At 42.8% G+C, this 23,498-nt stretch overlaps 1 protein-coding gene across 6 annotated transcripts in view; it reads left to right on the forward strand.

The window, feature by feature from the left end:
* Positions 1-23,498, forward strand: part of LOC126335412 (leucine-rich repeat protein SHOC-2-like) — a 162,060-nt gene that overhangs the window by 124,619 nt on the left and 13,943 nt on the right. For 3 of the 6 annotated variants that reach the window (XM_049998686.1, XM_049998685.1, XM_049998687.1), the window contains exon 5: positions 8,254-8,488. In XM_049998686.1, the coding sequence (XP_049854643.1) occupies positions 8,254-8,487 (234 nt within the window). In that variant the 3' untranslated portion in view covers position 8,488. Of the gene's footprint in view, positions 1-8,253; positions 8,916-10,856; positions 12,050-23,498 lie in introns of those variants that run through there. The other 3 variants (XR_007564868.1, XM_049998689.1, XM_049998688.1) reach the window with 3 other exon arrangements.

The following is a 23,498-nucleotide window of genomic DNA, read 5'->3' on the forward strand; positions in this document are numbered from 1 at the left end:
CTAGCTCTGCAGAAGATGAAGAGATTGATGAAATGTATGATGAGATAAAATAAATTATTCAGATAGTGAAGGGAGACAAAAATTTAATAGTCATGGGTGACTGGAATTCAATAGTAGGAAAAGGAAGAGAAGGAAACATAGTAGGTGAATATGGAAAGGGGGTAAGGAATGAAAAAGGAAGCTGCCTGGTAGAATTTTGCACAGAGCATAACTTAATCATAGCTAACACTTGGTTCAAGAATCATGAAAGAAGCTTGTATACATGGAAGTGGCCTGGAGATACTAGAAGGTTTCAGATAGATTATATAATGGTAAGACAGAGATTTAGGAACCAGGTTTCAAATTGTAAGACATTTCCATGGGCAGATGTGGACTCTGACCACAATCTATTGGTTATGAACTGTAGATTAAAACTAAAGAAACTGCAAAACGGCGGGAATTTAAGGAGATGGGACCTGGATAAACTGACAGAACCAGAGGTTGTAGAGAGTTTCAGATAGAGCATCAGGGAACGACTGACAAGAATGGGGGAAAGAAATACAGTAGTAGAAGAATGGGTAGCTTTGAGAGATGAAATAGTGAAGGCAGCAGAGGATCAAGTAGGTAAAAAGACGAGAGCTAAAAGAAATCCTTGGGTAACAGAAGATATATTGAATTTAATTGATGAAAGGAGAAAATATAAAAATGCAATAAATGAAGCAGACAAAAAGGAATACAAACGTCTCAAAAATGAGATTGACAGGAAGTGCAAAATGGCTAAGCAGGGATGGCTAGAGGACAAATGTAAGGATGTAGAGGCTTATCTCACTAGGGGCAAGATAGATACTGCTTACAGGAAAATTAAAGAGAACGTGGGAGAAAAGAGAACCACCTGTATGAATATAAAGAGCTCAGATGGAAACCCAGTTCTAAGCAAAGAAGGGAAAGCAGAAAGGTGGAAGGAGTATATAGAGGGTCTATACAAGGGCGATGTACTTGAAGACCATATTATGAAGATAAAATGAGAAATATGATACTGCATGAAGAGTTTGACAGAGCACTGAAACACCTAAGTCGAAACAAGGCCCCGGGAGTAGACAAAATTACATTAGAACTACTGACGGCCTTGGGAGAGCCAGTCCTGACAAAACTCTACCATCTGTTGAGAAAGATGTATGAGACAGGCAAAATACCCTCAGACTTCAAGAAGAATATAATAATTCCAAAAAAAGCTGATGTTGACAGATGTGATAATTACTGAACTATCAGTTTAATAAGTCACAGCTGCAAAATACTAACGTGAATTATTTACAGATGAATGGAAAAACTGGTAGAAGCCGACCTCGGGGAAGATCAGTTTGGATTCCATAGAAATGGTGGGACATGTGAGGCAGCACTGACCCTATGACTTATCTTAGAAGATAGATTAAGGAAAGGCAAACCTATGTTTCTAGCATTTGTAGCCTTCGAGAAAGCTTTTGAAAATGTTGACTGGAATACTCTCTTTCAAATTCTGAAGGTGGCAGGGGTAAAATACAGGGAGCGAAAGGCTATTTACAGTTTGTACAAGAACCAGATGGCAGTTATGAGTGTCGAGGGGCATGAAAGGGAAGCAGTGGTTGGGAAGGGAGTGAGACAGGGTTGTAGCCTATCCCCGATGTTATTCAATCTGAATATTGAGCAAGCAGAAAAAAAAAAAAAAAAAAAAAAAAAAATAATTTGGAGTATGAATTAAAATCCATGGTAAGAAATAAAAACTTTGAGGTTCGCCGATGGCATTGTAATTCTATCAGAGACAGCAAGGGACCTGGAAGCACAGTTGAATGGAATGGACAGTGTCTTGAAAGGAGGATATAAGATGAACATCAACAAAAGCAAAATGAGGATAATGGAATGTAGTCGAGTTAACCCAGGTGATGCTGAGGGAATTAGATTAAGAAATGAGACAGTTAAAGTAGTATGACCTTCCCCCAGAGATAAAGGTGGGATGTTTTCATGATTCCTCCGTTAAGGTTATCTGGCAATAGGAACAGGAGAGATCTGTCATGAATACATAATGTACTCTGTAGATTATTTGATTGGTCCCTGTACTATGTCATGTTGGGTTCTTACCAGAACCATTATTTTGCAGATGGATCTTACAACCAAATCAAGGTGTATGCCTCCATTAGACTTTAGTACGGCTAACAGTAGACTACTGTAAGAGGACAAAGATATTTTTGTTATGCCCCACTGCAACATCTTTTGAATTTCATGTTTTATGGGCTCCCTTCTAGCATAGGTTGCATGCAAATATGTCTTGTGGGGGACCACCTCCATATGATACTTATACCCCTCCAGGTTTACTGGAGAAAACTTTAATATAGCACATCAACAAGTTTATTAATTCAAGCTGCTGTTTCTCAGACAAACATTCAGATTTTTTTCATTTTGTTGTATACACATGCAGGGCCACAGATACCCTCTTCAGAATTTGAGTAACAAGTGCAGTATTAAGATGAACAGGGTGGTGGTGTGTGTACGACACCCGAGATTGTATGAGTCTTACTTTAACTCCTTGACAAAATTTACCATGATGTGCCTTTGCTTTAATTAAATTTAATACAACCTCTTTACCACCAACTAGCTGCTTGGAAGGTCTATCCTTGTGTTCTTTCCTCACAAAAACTCCATGCCCAATAGGGCACCTTCACCACAAGGAACCTGCAACTAATGGTTCTGTCCTCAAATTTAAACTGAACCTGCAATTGCTTATTTATGCTCTCTCACTTAGCACCAATAGTGCCTGATGCCAAACAATTCTGCACTGATATAGTAGGTCCTTTCATTTTTTCCATTGTTCTTCTAAGGGAACTGTCAGCAAAAACATTCTTGGTTGCACCTGTGTCAGGTATAACAATGGTGAAATTTCTATCATAACTACATTAATTGTGGCCTGAATTAGTTTTTTTACTGGTTCAATACACGACTTAGAGGCATCACAGAGCTCTTTCCTAATGTCTACGTTGTCAGTATATTGCAACATATGTAGCTGCTTGGTGGAAATAGAGCCCCCTTTCCTTTCTGTGACTGTCATTAGGAAGTACGATGTAGTTGAATCTAATTTGACACTTTATTCGTTCTTGAGGTGTGCTCACCTGTCATCTCAACGATACAAACCAAGTTATTCTCAGGTAATGGCCAATTTAGAGAATGTTCTGCATAGTTCAGTTGTCAAAATTACTGTTTTGATGTGGTGATCAATTTTTTGTAGGCCTTGCAGTGTCTGCCTGTCTGTTAACATACTCGGAATTTTGTGGCGCTGGCCACTTTTCATGATTTTGCTGCCACTGGTTACCATAATTGGAATTCCACTGGTTCTGTGCAGTCCAATTGCAATTTGTGTGGTACCCTGCATTGAACTGGTGGCTGTTATTCCTTGAATGCCTTTAAAAATGCCTAGAGTTCTCAGTGTTTACATGATTGTTTTAATTCAGCAGTGTGGTCTGTGGCACTGTGTCATTGCCACATTACCTGTTACTGCACCGAGGATTGGATGGCATGCGAGCTTGTGTCGACAAGCTGTGAACCACCATTCCTGTTAGCATATTTGAAAACATCTTGTAGCAAACCAGTAGGATCTAGGGCCTAAAGAAAGTATTCCAAATCATTGTCTGGTTTTGTGATTAGCCTCTTAAGTATATTAATCAGCAATATTATGATTAGAACCCACAGCAAATCTATGCGATAGGATTGTCCCAGTATCTTGTCTTATTGATATAACGCTCAAAGTATTTTCTCAAGCTACTCTGTTTGGAGTTAGAAGCTCATAGGCTAAAAACCTCCTTTATAAGATGCTCCTGACCAAAAAGTAGCCAGGAAAGCCTTCTGAAACTCGTCATATGTAGTGTATTTATCGGCAGCAGTGGCTATTCACAGGGTCCCTTCTATGACTGTTGATATTTTTAGTATCAGGAATCTGATATATCAATATTTTAAAAAAGTATCACAGTCGGACCTTGATATATCAAAAGAACTATTGATGTAGTTACTGAAAAATATAATGTACCAGCCAAGAAAATGTCAGCTGCACATTGTAAATATAGTGCCAGTTTTAGAGCTATATATATTTAAGTATGGATTTGTTGTTAGGTATTCTGTACATCAACAAGCTAGCAGCCTGCTTATCCCCCTCAGGACAAGAATTGAAAGGAAAATGATGCAGGTTCACTCTTGGCAATTACCACTTTGTTAACAATAGTAACTGCAGGTAGTGGCACAATAAATGGTGTCAGATGGGTCCATAGTTCAGTTTCATCACATATCAGATTTGTCTGGAGCACTTCATGTCGACTTCCCTGTTTTTTCATTTCTGCAAATGCCAGCAACCTAGCAGTTGCATTGTGAAGTTAAATGTTGCTGTTTCTTTTGGTAGTGCTGACTGCTGATTATCTTAGCATTTCCCCCTCCACCCACGGTGAAGGCAAATCGTGTCAGTTAGAATTTTGTTCATCAGTTTCAGCTACTGGTTTTGAAGAATGCCGATGTGAAGAAATAGCACATTAGTTGCATTAAAAATTGATTTTAATGCAACTGGTGTGCTATTTCTTCACATTGGTATCTTGTTATTCCATTTACACCACCAACCCCGTAGTGCAATTGTACTTTTTCTTTCTGCCATCTATACTTGTTTCATGCAGTCAAAGGGAAAGATTGGTCATGATGAAAGCCTAAGAAATAACAACACTTCTTCACACAGTGAAAGTAAAATTATAGTCTACTATAGTTTCAAAACAACTACTTCAAACATTTATTGAAAATTGCGAAAAAATAGAATATACAATAAAAATACCAGCACTTGATATTGCCATTTTGATATCAATATATCAGTGAAAAGCATATCACCAGTATATATCAATATTTATTGGAAAAAGTATCAGTACATCGATAATTTACCAACACCTCTAATCCCTTCGGCCTGAAATATATACTGTCACAAACTGAAGTTTCTGCCTTTCATCCCATAATCTAGGTGAGACACCTCTAAAAGCCTTTATCAAGAAAACAGGGTGTGGCGATTTCTTTTCAGATAAATATGCCTGAAACTGTCGGTACTTCAGTAACCTTTCTTCAAGAATATGAGAATGCAGGCTTTCTCGCCGAATCTTGATGATAAATTCTTCTCGGGTTGACAGCCGAGTCAATGCGTTGTTCTCCAGCAACGTTTCAGCAAGTTTCTTACTTGCCTTCGCCTGAAGATGGCAAGTAAGAAACTTGCTGAAACATTGCTGGAGAACAACGCATTGACTCGGCTGTCAACCTGAGAAGAATTTATCATCTTTCTTCAAGAAGTAGTGCCACTAAAGTGGATGCTTCCCCCACCTACTTATTCATATTCTTGATGGGAACTCACTGGTGCTGCATCATTCAGGTAAGTTCGGTGGTAAGGATCAACCGACTCATACATTTCAGGAACGTAATTTGGTGTGGGGGTACCTTATTTGCCATAACCTTGCAGTGTAAGTCATTGACTTGAGCTGACAAGTGTTCACTCCTCTCAGGAATGTCATGCTTCATGCATGCTTTGTATCTGCTGGATCATTTTGAGTGGTTTCACCCACAGCACCCGAATCAAGTGTTGCCTTTGCATTAATTCACTGTGCAATATCTTTCCACTCTGTATTTAACTTTTCATTAACCTCTTTGTTCTTCTCTTCCAACCATTTAGTGAATTTGTAGTAGAATTTTTGATCTTGAGCTTCTAAGCACTAATGTACCACTTCTTCAATGTCAAGTACTAAACTCCCAACTCTCTGAGACAATTGGTACACAGTGGTTACTGCAGTTGACTGCAGTTACTGTACATTTGTTGTTGTCTTCTTTACTGCCTCTGGAACGCCTTCGTAAGTTTTCCTAAGTACCGAAATTTTGGTAGAAATACTTGACAAATGGGAAATCAATGTGAGCAGCTAATTCCTTATTGTGCTCAGTAAGAGTGGTATTGATTTGAGCGGCGGACTGTTTGTCACGCTTGTTCATATCAATCATATGCATATCAGTCATATGCATTGACAGTTCTCAGTCACACTTGTCAAAGGTAGTATTAATCTGCACGGAAATTGGTGTGGTCACTTATTTATCAGTACTGCATTTTCTTAAAAACCGTTGTGAATGGATATGCTTTTTTACTTATTTCAGGAATTTCCTTTCAGAAATGACTGGGTTCAGTTCCTCTGTTGCCAGATCAGTGTTACTGCCAGCATCGGCATCAAATTCAATATTCATTTGATTTCCAGGATGCATTTAGCTGTGAGCCAAAGCCTTCTTCAGAAAAGAAGACACACCTACATTCACGCAAGCAAGCACACCTCAGGCACACATGACAGCCATCTCCAGCAGCTTGGACAGGAATGCCAATGGCATTCCAGTGACATTCCATACTGAGCTGCCAGAGATGAGAGTCCTGTGTGCTTGTGGTCTGCTTCCTTGAGTGAAAGTGTGTGTGTGTGTTTTATTTTCTGAAAAAGGCTTAGGCTGAAAGCTAAATGTGTACCATTCTATTTGTTGTGCCTGCCTGCAACTGAATTTGTCATCTTTACTGTGAGTACCAATGTATCTTTTTCCTAATGTCATTGATTTTCCAACCTGGAGTTTCCATTGTTTGATTTTGCGTAACAGCTTTACTTTGATCCCACAGCCCTGTGATGTTTACCTTTGTCACTATTTTCTAAAGTATTACCCTTGTCAATGTCCATTCTTTCCCTTCTTTTCTGTCTTTTTTCAGTGCGTTGGCATTCTGGTCCGAGCTCCCAGAGATGGTGGTTATATGTGCTTGAAGTGTGCATAGTTGTATGAATTTGTTTGTGTTTCCTTTTCTGAAGCAGGTTTTGGCTGAAGGCTACATGTGTAACAGTCTTCGTTGTACCTGTCTACATCTCAGTGTGTCATCTTTATGATGAATAGCAATCTGTCCCTTTCTTAATATTGTTGATATTCCAACCTGCAGTTTTCATTGTTAGAAAACAGTGCTCACTAACTTCTGAGGTGTCTGACCCTTCTTCTAGTAGAGAGTACAGAAATTGACACACACAACAACACCACAGACACCCAAATGCAGATTACTGCAGCCGTGGTGCCATGGCTGTGGCACTGTATGTTTGGGTGTCTCTGTGGCTGTTTGTGTGAATGTGTGTATCTTCTTCTAGAAGAGAGCCAAAGAGATTAAAAACTAGTGAACACTGCTTTCTGTTGTGAATATCTATTTGCCACACATCAATCTGCTATGCGCGAGTGATTGCCTTTCCATTATTTTAAATAAAATTAGTTTGTAGGCTTTTAAAAGATTTTCCCAATTTCATATTTGTTCTGATCCTCTAGGCTCTTTTCTGTAATATGAAAAACCATTTCATATTATTTTGCCAGTGCGGTGGCACTGGGTTTCACCCTCTCCCTTCTCTCATCGTCATACAACACAAACATAAACACTGCACTACTCACACTTCTAGAAACTATAAATACACCTAAGACAACTCTCACAGAAACCAAAGTGTGTGGAGGAAGAGCACCCTTTCCAACAGGTTGCTGGACCCAACCTGCAGAATATCCCAGCCAACAATACCATATGCCATACATAACTTTTACCATGTTGGTAGAGTATAATTTAATGAAATGTATCAGCAGTATATTATTTCTACTCATGGCTGTGTGTAAGGTGTGGCATTTTGTTAACTTGATTATTGTTTGAGCTGTATAGTCATTCTGCAGATCTTTCTTGTCAAGAAAAGCTTCATCTTTTTTTTTTTCTTTTCTTTAATTGGTGTAGTGAACAGTAGTCTTTCTGGCAAACATATACTTAAATTGAGACTTTTTGTTAACATTGCAAATGTTATTGGAAACTGGTTGCTTCAAAAGTTACATTAATTAAAAGTGTTGATCGTAGTATGATTTAAAGTAATCAAACAACTAGCTCAGTAAGGCTGTCCACTAAGAATTTGAAAAGTGCTATGTGATTCATTTCCACAAAAGGAAAACTTACTTTGTGAAGATTATACAGTTGGAGTGATAAAAGGAGCAGGTAAATTTTGATTATGGTAGGTGTGTTACAGTTACTTCTGTCAAGATGTGTACTAAGAAAAGATGCAGGAGAAGAAAGGTGTAGGCATGTAAGCTGCATTTAGTGCATCCAATTAATTTATTTTATAAAATTATCATTCTAATGTAGTACTAAACGCCAGTGGAGTAATAAATGTGTGTTTTATGCACAATAAAGTTTTACTACTACTGCTTTGTTTTCAGAAATTCCCAAATCTATGGGTTACTAAAACTGATATTATGAATTCAGAAGACTTAAACCAAACTTCAGAAAGTGAATCAGAAGACTGGGAGAACTCTGTTGCATCTAGTGAAATTGATAGTACAGATGCCAGTCATAATGATGAAGAGAGTGATGATGAAGACCAATATGAACCAGCTGCTTTTATAACCGAGACGTTACCTGGGTTGTGCAAATTTCTTGGCTCAGGAATCTAAGGTACAATATGTTATGCTTCCTGTAAGTGTGCATATGCCATTAATGTCTGAATACCAGTTATATAACTGGAAAAAGCTTGTAAAATAAGTGTTCAATGTGCAAGACAAAGTGGAAGTTACAATTAAGTACCGAGTCTCAACTAAGTGTGGGATACATCTGTGAAAAATATTTGATACTGCGTATCAATTTTTGAGTATTACAGTGGATGAACAGCAACATTATTATTAGCTACTAAGTTAGTTTAGATTGAAATATTCACGTAATATATTTGGCAAGATATGGATTCATGTAGTTTTTAATTGAAGTATTAAATAGCCATATGGGTGAAAATTATTTTCATACTTATTTTTAACTTAACATTATAAGCTTGTAAATGTCTTATCAATAATCATGCAAAGTAATTTAAAGTGGAGCAAAAGGGAAAACTGTTATATGTGGTGGGAAGTTACAAGCAGTAAGTTGTACTTTTCTTTTGACACCTGGTTCCACTTTAATGTCTAATCCTTTATCTACCTTTTCCATAACAAACTCTTCTTCTTTACTTTTGCCCTGCTCACTTTCCCACCCCTTGAAAATAGCTACACAGTCATCCTCTTTGATTTTCATTTTGTCTACAAAAGGAAACCCATACAAAACAAAACAATACAATTTCCACCCCTCCAAATTTAAAACTCCAATCCTAAGGTTAGGTCCAAATAAATAGTATACTAAACCACTGTCCTATCACAACATGACGCCAAATGTGATGATCTCACCCCATAGGAAAAATAATTATCAAAATTTGAACTGTGAAGTCACCCAGAACACTAGGTGGAAAACCAAACTATTTGTTATACTTCTCAATTGGTCACAATCCCACTTTATTTATAAACTGAAAAACCAAATGTTTACAAGAAGCTGCTCTGAAAATAACCCGAGTCAACAAAATTGTGTATATACCCTATGAAACTAAAAAACATCAAAGACAAAATCTGACAGAATTTAGAAAAGGTATGTGAATACATACAACACTGTTAATAATTACATGGACAGTGGAGGGTTCACCTTACACCAACCCACTTTTGAGTGTAACCAGCATCTCTCAATACTATGATCTCTCAATACTATGATCTCTCAATACTATGACTCATAGCAATACAATATCAAAGCTTCTAATACTGTGTAAACATTCCCCATCTGTTTTGACACCTGACATATATGATTCACACTCGTGGCAAGAAATGCACCAATGGTGAAATGGCAGCTTTTATGTCATTGGTTGGACCTCAGGCAATTATGGCAGTCGCCGTAATTTACATAGGCAGCCATATTTCACAACAAAATACTCTTTTAGTCACTATCACACTGCTGCACTAATAACATTACATAAAATCACCTAAAATAATGCAGCTGCAATCATTTTGACATGCGAGGAGAAATAGTTCTAATGAGAGGAAGACGTCTATATTTACTGGTGTTTCAACAATGACTACCGTGCAACTATTAGTTCACTAATGGTACTTTTATTTTCAATATGAGATAGCAAACATAAACAAGCAAAGAATTGATTTGAATATAGTCCATAATTCTTCTACTTTTAATAGTGAAAGAAAGTTTTTAGATCAGGGAATAGCATTTGGCAAACTATCTAACTTTCCGTTGCATAGAAGCGTTACGCTGGGCAGCATGACGTTGGTGGGTTATGAGGTTATGAGCAGGATACAGGCAGTTCCACTTGTTAATTTTCTCTGTCGAAATGCAAACAAAGTTTCTGCACAGCTGTATCAGTAACCCAGTAGCAATTAACAAACCATACGACGCTCTTTTGTGACCATTGCTGACTTGTCCCCTCTTCTAAAGCACAGTACGTAGACAGCATTTGTTTATACACTCTGTGCACTGTCCATGATGCTTTTGTCCACAACTACACAGTTCGTCAAATTCATATAGCTGTAGCCACAAATACACAGTTCATAAAATTGTTCTTTTAGGTGATTCACACCGCAAGCAATGTCCACTCTGTTCTTGCAGTTCAAACTTCTGTAACGTCTTTGAAAGTCAGATATACTGCACAGTTCATTTAAGTCTCCACTTTCACGGCTTGATAAAATGGGAAAGACAACAGTTCCACCACCCGAATATCAATGACAGCAAAGTTCGTTAGCATAAAAGCTCTGTTTGTGTCGGTCACAACAAAGTCTTGTTAGCGGCACTTTCACAGTCCGGTTTATTTGTTCTCCTAAAGTATGCTGGCAATGGTATTATGTACCGCAGCTGTAAAGCCAATTGACATTCTCATTGTTCAGTATCACTGTCCATACAGTTCTGGGTGCTTCTCATAAATCTGTGAAGATTGAGTTTTAAGTTAGTATTAAGTTTTTTCTTCTAGGGAATGATGCATCGACACATCCTAAAGAGCAGAAAGATAAATGCTTTTAAAGCATTAGGTACCATGTAAACATAAGGAAGGACTGCACCGCAAGTAAGTAGAGTTGTAAGTTTATGATACGTATGAACGTGATACTGTAAATGTATGTGAAGAAGAAAACAGTGGCAGTACATTGCATATCACAATGCTGAACTACAAAATAATCAAGCACCGAAACCTAACTGGAGCGAATGTCAACTACCATGAAAGTTTCAAACACCTGAATTACACCGAAACTTTTATGCATGTTTTGTTGCCTATGTAAACATTGTTTTACACTCATTATATGTAACATATCGTATTGACGATACAACTGTGTAAACCTCATCACATGAAATAGTTATCCTTTATACAATGAAGATAACAAGTAAATACTGTGCTGCACTTTTAAACATTGAATAAGTATTTGCTACAACTGGTATCATCAGATTTGAGTTGTGTTTATAAACAACAAACTATTTTGTTCTTGGAATTACAGTTAAGTCTATTAACAAGACATAACTGAGCACATAAATACCTTTCTATGGAATTTCCACAACCCTGTAGGGAGTAGATCCTTTCTGGAGAATGCTAGAGAGGTGAGGCCATGCGTAGTTATCTGAGCAGTGAGTAGTATCTATTGTAGCAACTACTGTTTGCTTCTTTGATTATTTTGAACTGATACATATTCTCCAACAAGGAGTGATAGTAAATTGTAATGAAAAGTATGTCAAATAATGCTATAAATGAAAACAGAATCTATTTTTGTATGAAAGTTACGTGAAGCATGTATAACCAAACGAGAGTAAAATGTGTACTCATGTAATTGAAATTGAATAATGTAACACAAATGAAATCTAACAAAATGTACTAAAACAAAATGACAAGTAATCACCCTATATATAAAAAGGGAAGAGAATATGTTACAGACTATAATGTATATGATGACAATAATGGCATGTCAGCAAATGAATGGGATAAGTGTGTTTTGTAAATGTATTTGTATTTTATTATGTTATTTGTACAGTATGTGGAAAGGACACTACAGAAACTTTATGTAATGTGACTCTATGAAAGACACTCAAAAACAAAGCACAAAAACATACAAAACTTGGCTTCAAAGTGTTAAGCGTATGTGTGTTAAAAGAATACATGAGTGCACGTGTGGTAAACTAAAAATGGCAATACTTAATGTAACATGAATATTGTGTTCGACAACATCATAAAAGGAGCAAGGAACTTACCGTTTTGTTGGATGTTGCATGTATGGCTGGTCTCCCCACTGAACAAATGAGAGTGAAGAGGTGAAATAAATTCCTTGGACCACTGATACGGAAACCAGTTGTCACCACATCAAAGATTTCACAAAGGGTCATGCCGCTGAACACGAGCTTCACGAATTTGTACAGTGAAAGCTACTGTAAATGCATGACACAGACACTCCTGGCCTCGTATTGAACATGTGAGCGCAAACTGTGATGATACCAGACATTGGCCTGCACGTGCATACTTCACAAGCTAAACACTGTCCAGATGCTGACTGACCATAATGGGAGTATATTGTTGCAACATAAACTTTGTTAGGAGAGAATACTTATACACTCCTGGAAATGGAAAAAAGAACACATTGACACCGGTGTGTCAGACCCACCATACTTGCTCTGGACACTGCGAGAGGGCTGTACAAGCAATGATCACACGCACGGCACAGCGGACACACCAGGAACCGCGGTGTTGGCCGTCGAATGGCGCTAGCTGCGCAGCATTTGTGCACCGCCGCCGTCAGTGTCAGCCAGTTTGCCGTGGCATACGGAGCTCCATCGTAGTCTTTAACACTGGTAACATGCCGTGACAGCATGGACGTGAACCGTATGTGCAGTTGACGGACTTTGAGCGAGGGCGCATAGTGGGCAAGCGGGAGGCCGGGTGGACATACCGCCGAATTGCTCAACACGTGTGGCGTGAGGTCTCCACAGTACATCGATGTTGTCGCCAGTGGTCGGCGGAAGGTGCACGTGCCCGTCGACCTGGGACCGGACCGCAGCGACGCACGGATGCACGCCAAGACCGTAGGATCCTACGCAGTGCCGTAGGGGACCGCACCGCCACTTCCCAGCAAATTAGGGACACTGTTGCTCCTGGGGTATCGGCGAGGACCATTCGCAACCGTCTCCATGAAGCTGGGCTACGGTCCCGCACACCGTTAGGCCGTCTTCCGCTCACGCCTCAACATCGTGCAGCCCGCCTCCAGTTGTGTCGCGACAGGCGTGAATGGAGGGACGAATGGAGACGTGTCGTCTTCAGCGATGAGAGTCGCTTCTGCCTTGGTGCCAATGATGGTCGTATGCGTGTTTGGTGCCGTGCAGGTGAGCGCCACAATCAGGACTGCATACGACCGAGGCACACAGGGCCAACACCCGGCATCATGGTGTGGGGAGCGATCTCCTACACTGGCCGGTACACCTCTGGTGATCGTCGAGAGGACACTGAATAGTGCACGGTACATCCAAACCGTCATCGAACCCATCGTTCTACCATTCCTAGACCGGCAAGGGAACTTGCTGTTCCAACAGGACAATGCACGTCCACATGTATCCCGTGCCACCCAACGTGCCAACGTGCTCTAGAAGGTGTAAGTCAACTACCCTGCTGGCCAGCAAGATCTCCGGATCTGTCTCCCATTGAGCATGTTTGGGACTGGATGAAGCGTCGTCTCACGCGGTCTGCACATCCAGCACGAACGCTGGTCCAACTGAGGCGCCAGGTGGAAATGGCGTGGCAAGCCGTTCCACAGGACTACATTCAGCATCTCTACGGTCGTCTCCATGGGAGAATAGCAGCCTGCATTGCTGCAAAAGGTGGATATACACTGTACTAGTGCAAACATTGTGCATGCTCTGTTGCCTGTGTCTATGTGCCTGTGGTTCTGTCAGTGTTATCATGTGATGTATCTGACCCCAGGAAAGTGTCAATAAAGTTTCCCCTTCCTGGGACAATGAATTCATGGTGTTCTTATTTCAATTTCCAGGAGTTATATGTATGTGTTAAAAGAAGCTGAGACGTGCCCATATAAATCGATACCCATTCAGGATAACTCCAATGGACAAAAATACCCATACTGGACAGGATTATGAAACCTCAAAAAGGGCAATAAGATCAGACACTGTGCACCACTGTATGACATCAGTGCACAGTGTGGGACAATTGTATTGAATCATATTATTTTTTTGTTCTTATATATATAGAAACTTCCACATGGGAAAAATATATTAAATATTAAAAACAAAGATTCCAAGAATTACCAAGCGGGAAAGTGCCGGTAGATAGGCACAATGAATAAAACACACAAACACACACACAGAATTTCGAGCTTTCGCAACCGGAGGCTGCTTAGTCAGGAAAGAGGGAAGGAAAAGGAAAGATGAAAGGATGTGGGTTTTAAGGGAGAGGGTAAGGAGTCATTCCAATCCTGGGAGCAGAAAGACTTACCTTAGAGGGAAAAAAGGATAAGAATATACTCGCGCGCACACACACACACATATCCATCCATACATACACAGACACAAGCAGACATACAATATAAAACAAAGAATCCAAGACTTACCAAGTGGGAAAGCGCCGGTAGATAGGCACAATGAATAAAACACACAAACACACACACAGAATTTCGAGCTTTCGCAACCGGCGGCTGCTTCGTCAGGAAAGAGGGAAGGAAAAGGAATCACACTTAGTTCCCTGTGTTTTAGTAATCTGATGCACACTTCTCATAACTTGTCACCTTCATTTGCTGCCATCTATACATACATGAAATTAAAGGGAATCATTTTATTCTTGCTGTGAAATAATGAAACTGCAAATGAGAGACAAATACACCTTTATTGTTCCTCATCAAGTGAATTAATGTAGCCTTACTAGTGGTGGAATGGTGGAAGTTATTGTTCCAAGCACAGCCATAAAAATCAAAATAAATCTTCAGAGATCTGATGTAACATTCCAAAGCCATAGGTCAGAGAATAGCAGCTGGAGGCTGTTGCTGATGGACGTCACTGTGGGAGATCTAACATAGGGATCCAAGGGATGTCCAGTATGTCCCACATGTCCTCCAATTGTTCCACCACTGTGCTCAGTGCAGTTATTGCTTGGCCATTTACCTGTGGTTGAGTGGGAGGTTGTTTCAAGGTGTGGTAGGCAGTAAAATACTTTCACAAGACCAATCAAAATGCTCCCCAGTTTGACTAACTAGTTTCATGTGCCATCTGTAACTGGTAAAGATTCTGAGCCAGCTGCAGTCAGTTTCTCCTTTTCAGAGGAAGCCTCTTTTCTTGCCATGTCTGCACATTCATTAGGGCGGAATTTTAGTAATGTTTGGCATTTGATGGAGCCCATTAGGGTATGGCTGCCAAGAAGGTGAAGAAATCCAGTGTGCACCCTGTGCATACCAGGGGCATTCATCTTATGAATGATGTATAACAGGTCCTTCCAGATGCCATGAAGAGCACAGAGTACAGCCAGCTGTAGGTAGTGGCTCATGACAGTATCAACCATAGATGTTACTTCAGATAAAAAGTGATTCACTCTGGTTTTTGGTGGCTATCTTAAATGGTACAGGCAATCTTGCTTGCAACATGAAGGCAGAGCTCACTATGTGCAGCACTGTTTACAGGATTTATCACAGTACTCTGTTACGGAGCCAAATAGAGGCCTGAATCATAGGCTCAGATGACTTTGTAATGATCGAGACTGCTGATTCCAAGGGTGGAGAGGTCAGGATCAACTTAATCCACTGGGTTGGTTGCGCCAATAATCACACCCACTTAGCAGTAGTTCATTTGTTAACCTTAACACATCCAAGGACCACAAAGAACAGAACGAACATGGCAGAACAGCCAAAGATAAAGCTTAAGAGTCCAAAGATGAATGCAAATTGAAGGTGGTGTTGATATTATCGGCACTAAATAGACCCCCCCCCCCCCCCACTCACAGTTCGGAGTACTCTTGAGAAGCTACGGGGAGGGGGGGGGGGGGCTGACTATGGCGTCGACAGGGGGGTGATCCGTGGGAGCCGGACTACGGTTAGTTCGACGGCGTTGTCAGGGAGTTGTGTGGGTAGATGTCATGAAGGAAGGTTCGGCCACCGAACCTGGAAGTCGTTGAAGCGAGCCAGGTGTCGTGCTGGTCATGCGGCGAGAGGTAGGCTGGCGGTTTGCGGGTGGAATGGAGCGACAACGACGATGTCTCTGGTGGGCGTGGCAAACACACAAAGCATGTCCAGGGCAACATCGAGCAGGAGGGGAACACATTTCACCAGGTGGCAGGAAATGGCGGAGGTTGTGTCATGAGCACTGGATGAAGAGAAACACATGATGAACAGTGTATAATCACGCAGTATTATTGAGATGTCATGGATTATGTCCAGGGAGACAGGCACCAACACCTTCAGCGAGGGCACATTCAAGATGGGGGGGGCGTGAGAAACCTTCACAGGGTGAGGCAGGCGACAGTGGAGAGGTCAAATGGACCGGTGAAGGGCCCGGCGGTGAGGGCGTGATCATAGGTAAGCTCGACGTGGGGAGCATGTGGTCACTCGACACAGTGTGTGAGACCAGAGTAGAGGGTGAGGTCAGAGGAGAGCTTGACGATTGGAGCTGGAAGTCACTCGATCGAGAGTGTAAGTCCATCGTGGAGGGAGTGATCAGAGCGTCGTGAGCCACGACAGTGAGTGGCGTGGTCGTGGCCTGAAGGGGGGGTAGAAGAAGGCTCAACATGAGCAGGCATAAGTCTGTTGAGAGAGACTGTAAAAGCTGAATCTTTCATTTGGATGTCATAGGTGTTGGCTGAGCAATGGAGAACTTGGCGCGGGCCAGTATATGGAGGTTTGAGGGGAGCACGGACAGTGTCATCTCGGAGCATGACATACTCGCAATTGTCCAGAGATTTCGGGACGTGAACCTTAGGGCAGGATGGCTGGTGGGCAGAGGGATATGGAGGTTGGTGAAGTGGCGTCTGACGTGGTCCACGAAGGAAGGTAAGTCAGACTGAGGGAGAGAAGCACAAGGGCTCACAAGTTCACCAGGGAGAACAATGTTCTGGCCGTATATGAACTTGGCTATTGTGCCTTTGATGTCTTCCTTATAGATCGCACGAATGCTGAGTAGCAGAAGGGGAAGGGCCTCCGTCCATAGGGAGTTGTGGCATTGAAGAGCCGCCTTGAAAGTGAGGTGCCAGCCCTCAACTAGCCCGTTACTTTGCAGGTGATATGCTGTGGTGCAGATGCGCCGGATGCCGCAAATGTTACAAATGCCGTTGAACAGGGCCGACTCAAATTGTCTGCCCTGGTCAGTCGTGATGATAGCTGGACATCCGAAACGTGATGCCCATGACTTGACGAAAGCTCAAGCAACAATTTCTGCCATAATATTGGGAGGGGGACAGCCTCGACCCAGCGAGTTGTTTGGTAGATAGGTAAGAGAACATAATGAAAGCCATTAGAGGGGGAGAGAGGGCCGACAATGTCAATGCGAATATGCTGGAAACGCCCAGGAGCGATTGAATAGGGGCCGAGGGAGGGTGTAGTGTGCTTGCGTGCTTTAGAGTGTTGGCAGGTAACGCCGAAGCATATCCTTTGCTGGCAGTCCTTGTTGACATTTCTCCACAAAAAGTACTCCGCTACGAGGCAGGTGGACACACAAACACCGGGGTGGCCTAAATTATGCAATGCGTTGAAGACAGCTCCACAGAGCATGGTTGGGATGAGGGGGCGTAACATGCCCGTATTGTTGTCTTACCAAATCTCACCAGAAATGCCAGGGAAGGTGGTGCGTATGAAGTGTACTGAAGAAGTAGACTCCGAAATCAGGTTTTGTGTTTCCTTGTCAGCAGGTTGAAGGTTAGGCACTTCAGAGAGGTCTAACAGCGAATGGACAGCGTCGACTCGTAAAAGGAAATCAGCAACTATATTGTCAGCACCCTTTATGTGTCTGACATCGGTAGTAAACAGAGATATGAAGTCCATGTATCTAAAGCAGCGAGGAGGCAGGTCAGCTGGCGGGTTTGTAATGGCTGCAGCCAGGGGTCTGTGGTCCGTTAAAACATAGAGAGGGTGTCCCTCAACGTCAGTCTTAAAATGCTTAATTGCTTCGTAGACTCCCTGTCAAACGCAGAATATTTCCGTTGTGCATATGGTGAGCGTGCACTAGAAGAACTGCAGAGGCGATGTTTGACCGTCGATTGTCTGGCTAAAGACAATGCCGATAGCAGTATCGCTTGCATCTGTGGTGATGAAAAACTGCGCTTTGGGATGAGGATGCGTGATGGTGCAGGCCTCAGCAAGAAGATTTTTGAGGGCTGTGAAAGAGTCAGTCATAGCAGGGGTCCATGGAACGGGCCGAGATCCAGAAGTGTTGGTGCCTGCCAAGGCGTCTGTCAATGGAGCCTGAATCTCCGCAGCCCGAGGTAGATGTCGGCGATAATAATTATCTGTCCCCAGAAAGCGACAGAGCTCTTTGAATGACGAAGGTCTGGGTAGGTTTAATATTGTTTGTACTTTCTCACGGGGTGGTGAAATGCCATCGGCAGAGACCCGAAAAACAAGAAAAGTGACAGCGGGTTGATGTAGCTGCAATTTGTCCTGGTTGGTCTCGATGTCTGCTGCCGTGAGAGTGTTCATAACAGTTTGCACATGTCAAGTGTTGTCCTCGACAGAGGAGCTGAACACAAGAATGTCATCAAGATATGCAAAGCAAAATTTTAGGTCGAACGGCACTTCATTGATGAAGTGTTGCCAAGTCTGGGTTGCGTTTTTCAGACCGAAGGGCATGAATCGAAAACTGAAATAACCTGATCAGGGTGGTGATTGCTGTCTTCTCAATGTCTTCAGATCTGGTGGTAGGCCCATTTGCAATCAATGACAGAGGACGTGGTCGCACCTGCGAGGGAACTGGTAAAGTCAGCAATGTTGGGTATGGGGTAGGTGTCCACAATTGTTCGTGCGTTTAGTCGACGGTAGTCTCCGCACATGTGCCAGGCCTGTCTTTCTTGGGTGTCATATGTATGGGCATAGACCAGCTACTGGCAGAGGGTTCAATGATGCCAGAGCTAAGTAGTTCAGAAATCTGATTTTTAAGGTCGGAGAGGTGCTTGGTACAAAGTTGATATGGTTTACTGGAGACCGGGCGACCTGGCGTGAGGCGAAGCTTGTGAACCGTGCTGTTGGTGATGACGGAAATGTTGCCCGCGGCACAGGACGCGGTTTGTTTACAATGTGAGGCAGGCGGGGCAGGCGAGGTGTGGACATGGTGTTCGGATCCACTCAGCAGATCCGACGGGAGTTGAGGTGGCAAAGTGTACCAGGAGTCAATGCGACAAAATGGCCGCCGGCCCAAAGCAGTGGCACTGTGGTCTGGTGAGCCCGGTAGAGCTTGTGAGCCATTAGTGAATCCATTGTCTGAAGGCACGGCCTGTGGCAGCACGGTTGCGGGCAAAATAATTGGCACGAGTGCACTGTGTTGTCAGTGGTGGTCACACGATGGCGCGCAGGAGCCGAAGTTGCATAGCTTGAGGTGCTGTCTGCAAGGGGCGGGATAGGAGCCGTCAGTTCAGGAAGAAGTGACGCTTGTCGTGCGTGTGCATTTGTGTCCAGCCGAGTGTCAAACACTGCCATGTTAGGAGGGTGTGGCCCTGCGGAACTGTCAGTACATGTTATGACAGTCTTGATAGCACAGTTTCGAGGAGTAGCGGGAGGTAAACACATGGAGGCTCGATTGCTGGGATTGCAAGCATATTCAGCGCACTTACTGGCCTTGCTTTGTCCTTGCTGTAGTGTCTGTAATTCTTTTGCTGCATCAGAGAGCTGGAGCTGTGTTTCGTGGAGACGGAGGGAGAGCTCGAAGTTTTCCTTGCGTAGGCGAGCGACATGTTCAAACTTGACAAGGCTTCAAGCTTGACAAGGCACTTGGGCGTGGTTTCTTGTAACGTCGTCGACACAGACGAGCATGTATGGATGAGATGAGCCCAGACAAATGTGTCATGGGGAGTTAGGAGGGGGTTTGCTCGATGGAACACAGGGGAAGTGAGTCTTGGATGGATGAAGTGTTTCGCACTAGGTCCAGTGAAAGTTTGTAGTTTCGCAAAAAGTCAATGCCTAGTATAGGTACATCAATTTCGCACACTAAAAAAGTCCAATCGAGTTTGCAGAGACTGAGACAACCGTGTGAAGTTGAACCCGGGCATTGTAGTTTAGTTGAATTCACTGCTTGTAGTGAACTAAGATGAGGATGGATGTTCGACGACGCTAAGAATAAAGGCAGCAGCAAAACATTGGCGCCTGTGTCCACTAGGAAAAGGTATTCTGATGAAATGTCTTTAATGTAAAGTCGTCCACAATTATCTGGTCATTCCCGGACAGAATGGAGCACTGGGGGGTGCCTATCATGTTGTGCACAGGAGGCAGCACCCAGACCTACCTGCGATTGGTGTTTGGGAAGTAGCAAGGTGGTCTGCAGTTCTGTGCCATCTCATCAAACCGTGAGTGGTAGTAAGAGTACAGCTAGTGTGGTTGCATTTCCTGCGGAAGGTCCATTGCCAGTAGCAGTGGCCAAGGTTCAGTGGCCGCAGCAGGTTCAGTTGCAGGAGGGGGTGTGACTGTGGGTGGAGCCAGTGACGTCCCAGGTGCTTGTTTAGTGCTTCCCAGAGCGAGTGGAATGGTCAGGACAGTACGGCCCCGACTGCATCCGGATGCAGGGTGATGAGCCTGAATCTGAGACTTGTCCAGTAGCAGTGGCTGGTGAAACAGTGCAGTGATGCATCATGTAGCTTGTCAGCAATTGTCATTCTTTGCTCAACAGGTTCAGGAGTCCTTTGAGTCAGAGCTAAGCGGATAGTTTATCTGACGAGATGGCGAGGAGAACTGTGTCAGAGAGTAGATCGGCACTGATCAGGGAACATAGCCGTCTCCAGAGCTGAGGTTTGTCGTTGCCTAGTTGCTCGACATGGAGCACTTGCCGTATTGCTGCCTCAGTTGAGCATGTAAGCCGACGTAGAACTGTCTTTTTGGGTAGAGTGTGCTGGGTAGATGAGTCCGGGTTGTCGACCAGGTCAGCAATCAAGTCCTCCTGGTCGTGCAGGTGGGTGATGAGGCACAGAAACCTGGTTCTCGTCGAGTATGTAATGTTTGAACATTTCGTCCACAATTTTGAACCAGGTTGTTGCTCTGTCGGGATTAAACGGATGGAGCGTCAGTAAGCGTTGTAGAATGTTCAGAAGAACAGGGTGAATTGAGTTCGTTGGGGCACTGCCTGAAACAAGCTGTTGTCCCTGCAGTGTTCCAGGAGAGTGTACCTCCAGGAGATGTGGCAATGACGGCTGTTTGAGTGGCAGTGTGAAGGTGACACGTTGTGGTTGAAAGCGATCCGTTGCAATGCGGAAGGCCGACCGGAAGACCGGTGAGGATGAGGCATCGAGATGTGCTGAGAACGGTAACAGAAGCTCGACTGAAGCCGGCGTGGGGGCGACACGTGAGAAAAATTTCAAAGTTTGAGAATGCGTGTTAGTCCACAGAAAGCTCGACCTGTGTTGCAAGGAGGCTGTGAAGGTGTGGGCTGTCCAGAAGCACAGTGTGGGAAATGATGTTGAACGTGGGACGGAATGTGTGAATGTTCACTATTCATAGTCGCTCCACTCAAAACGGTGTGCGGGTAAGGTGAATGTCATGACGCAAAACACTGAGGTGTAGCAGTGGATTGGAGGTGGAAGTCAGGCACAAACAAGTTATTGTTCCTGTTGCAGGCCTAGGTATTGAAGTAGGAAGGTATGTGCTGATGCTAAACCAAGGTGGGCGCAGGTGTGGTCAGATGCTGAGGAGGTAAACCTGCAAACGAAGCAGTTCCGGCCATATGGCAGGTATCTGCGTGGTACTGCACAGATTGCGGCGTAACAAATCGTTGTCCTGGTGGTATTAGGTTGTCCGACAAAGCATTAGCAGAAATTGGCATTGGTCCCACACTGCACAGAGATCCGTAAGAGGTAACTGCACACTCGATGAGGGAGGGCACATGTGGTGGGAACAAAGGCATTTGATAGCCAGAGTCATGCGCACTCCTAACCTCACTTATTGTTGTAGGCTCCAAAACGTCCGGCGATATCGGTGGAATCATCGAGTGAGAGGCATCGTGTTGCAGTCCTGGCGGGTTACATTGCCTACAACACGATGCATGTCGATCACAAAATCTGGCATCAGGCGCTGGGCCGAAGTCATTGTTCAAATCCTGTGTCAATGTAATATACGCAGAAAGAACCGACGCGGAGGTCGCATACACAGTAAAACGGCAAAAACGGAAGACGTTACAACTCGGGGTCACCAGTGAGGAGGATTACCGGGTTGGTTGCACCAATAATCACACCCATTTAGCAGTAGTTCATTTATTAACCTTAACACATACAAGGACCACAAAGAACTGAACTGAACATGCGAAACAGCCAAAGATAAAGCTTAGAGTCCAAAGATGAATGCATGTCAATGTTGGTGTCAATTTCGTTGGCGCTACAAACTTAATAGATTGAAGTTTCATTATACACAGGAGTTGGCTACATGGGTAGTGGGGCTGTATGGAGTGAATTGGGCAGTTTTAGGTTCAAGGGTCTAGTGAAAGCACAAACAGGGGTACATTGTCAGGGTGCTTATCAATCAAAGGGCCATGGTAGACTAAGGAAACATTGGTATTACAGTTGTAAATTTTCATAGCTGCTTTTCAAAAGAACCTGTGTTCCAAGTACTCACAAAATGCACTGAAGTAGCAATTGTTAGATGTACTGAAAGCTGGATGGAATTGGAGATAAGTTCAGCCAAAGTTTTCACCAAGAACCTAATGATGTTTAGAAAGGATAGACTAAATTCAGTTGGTGTTTCCAGTGTGTTTGTTGCTATAAGCAGCAGTTTATCTTCTAGCAAAAGGGAATTGGATGATTTCTGTGATTATGAATAAGAGGTTATACTTGACAATTGGCTCTTTTCTGTCCACCTGACACAGATGATACACTTATTGAAAGATTCAAAGAAAACTTGAGTCTCATTTCAAATAGGCGTCCGACTCACACAATTATAGTTGGTAATGACTTCAATCTATTCTTGATGTGTTGCAAAAATACATGTTGAAAGTCAGTGGTAGGCGTAAAACACTATTCAAATTTGTACTAAATGCTTCTTCAAAAATTATTTTGAGCAATTAGTTCAGGAGTCCACATGAAGTGTAAACAGTTGCCATAACATTCCAGGCTTCTTAGTGAGAGGGAGTCTGAAGCAAATAGTGTCATGATGGCTACAGGAATTAGTGGCCAGATCATTGCAGTGAGGTTTAGTACTATAAATCAAAATATACATTTTTCAAAAAACAAATAAATACTAGCTTGACATTTTCCTAAGAGATAGTCTCCATTCCTTACATTCTAAATCAAACGATGGAAAATCCCAGATGGAATGTAACAATATTATGAGAACGAAAGTTGTTACTCACCTTATAGCAGAGATGCTAAGTCGCAGAGAGGCACAACAGAAAGACTCTCACAATTATAGCTTTCAGAACCGTTAAGGCCTTTGTCAACAATAAACTGACATATGCGTGCACAGACACA

The sequence above is a fragment of the Schistocerca gregaria genome, chromosome 2 (genome assembly GCF_023897955.1).
Source record: "Schistocerca gregaria isolate iqSchGreg1 chromosome 2, iqSchGreg1.2, whole genome shotgun sequence".
Lineage (NCBI taxonomy): Eukaryota > Metazoa > Arthropoda > Insecta > Orthoptera > Acrididae > Schistocerca > Schistocerca gregaria.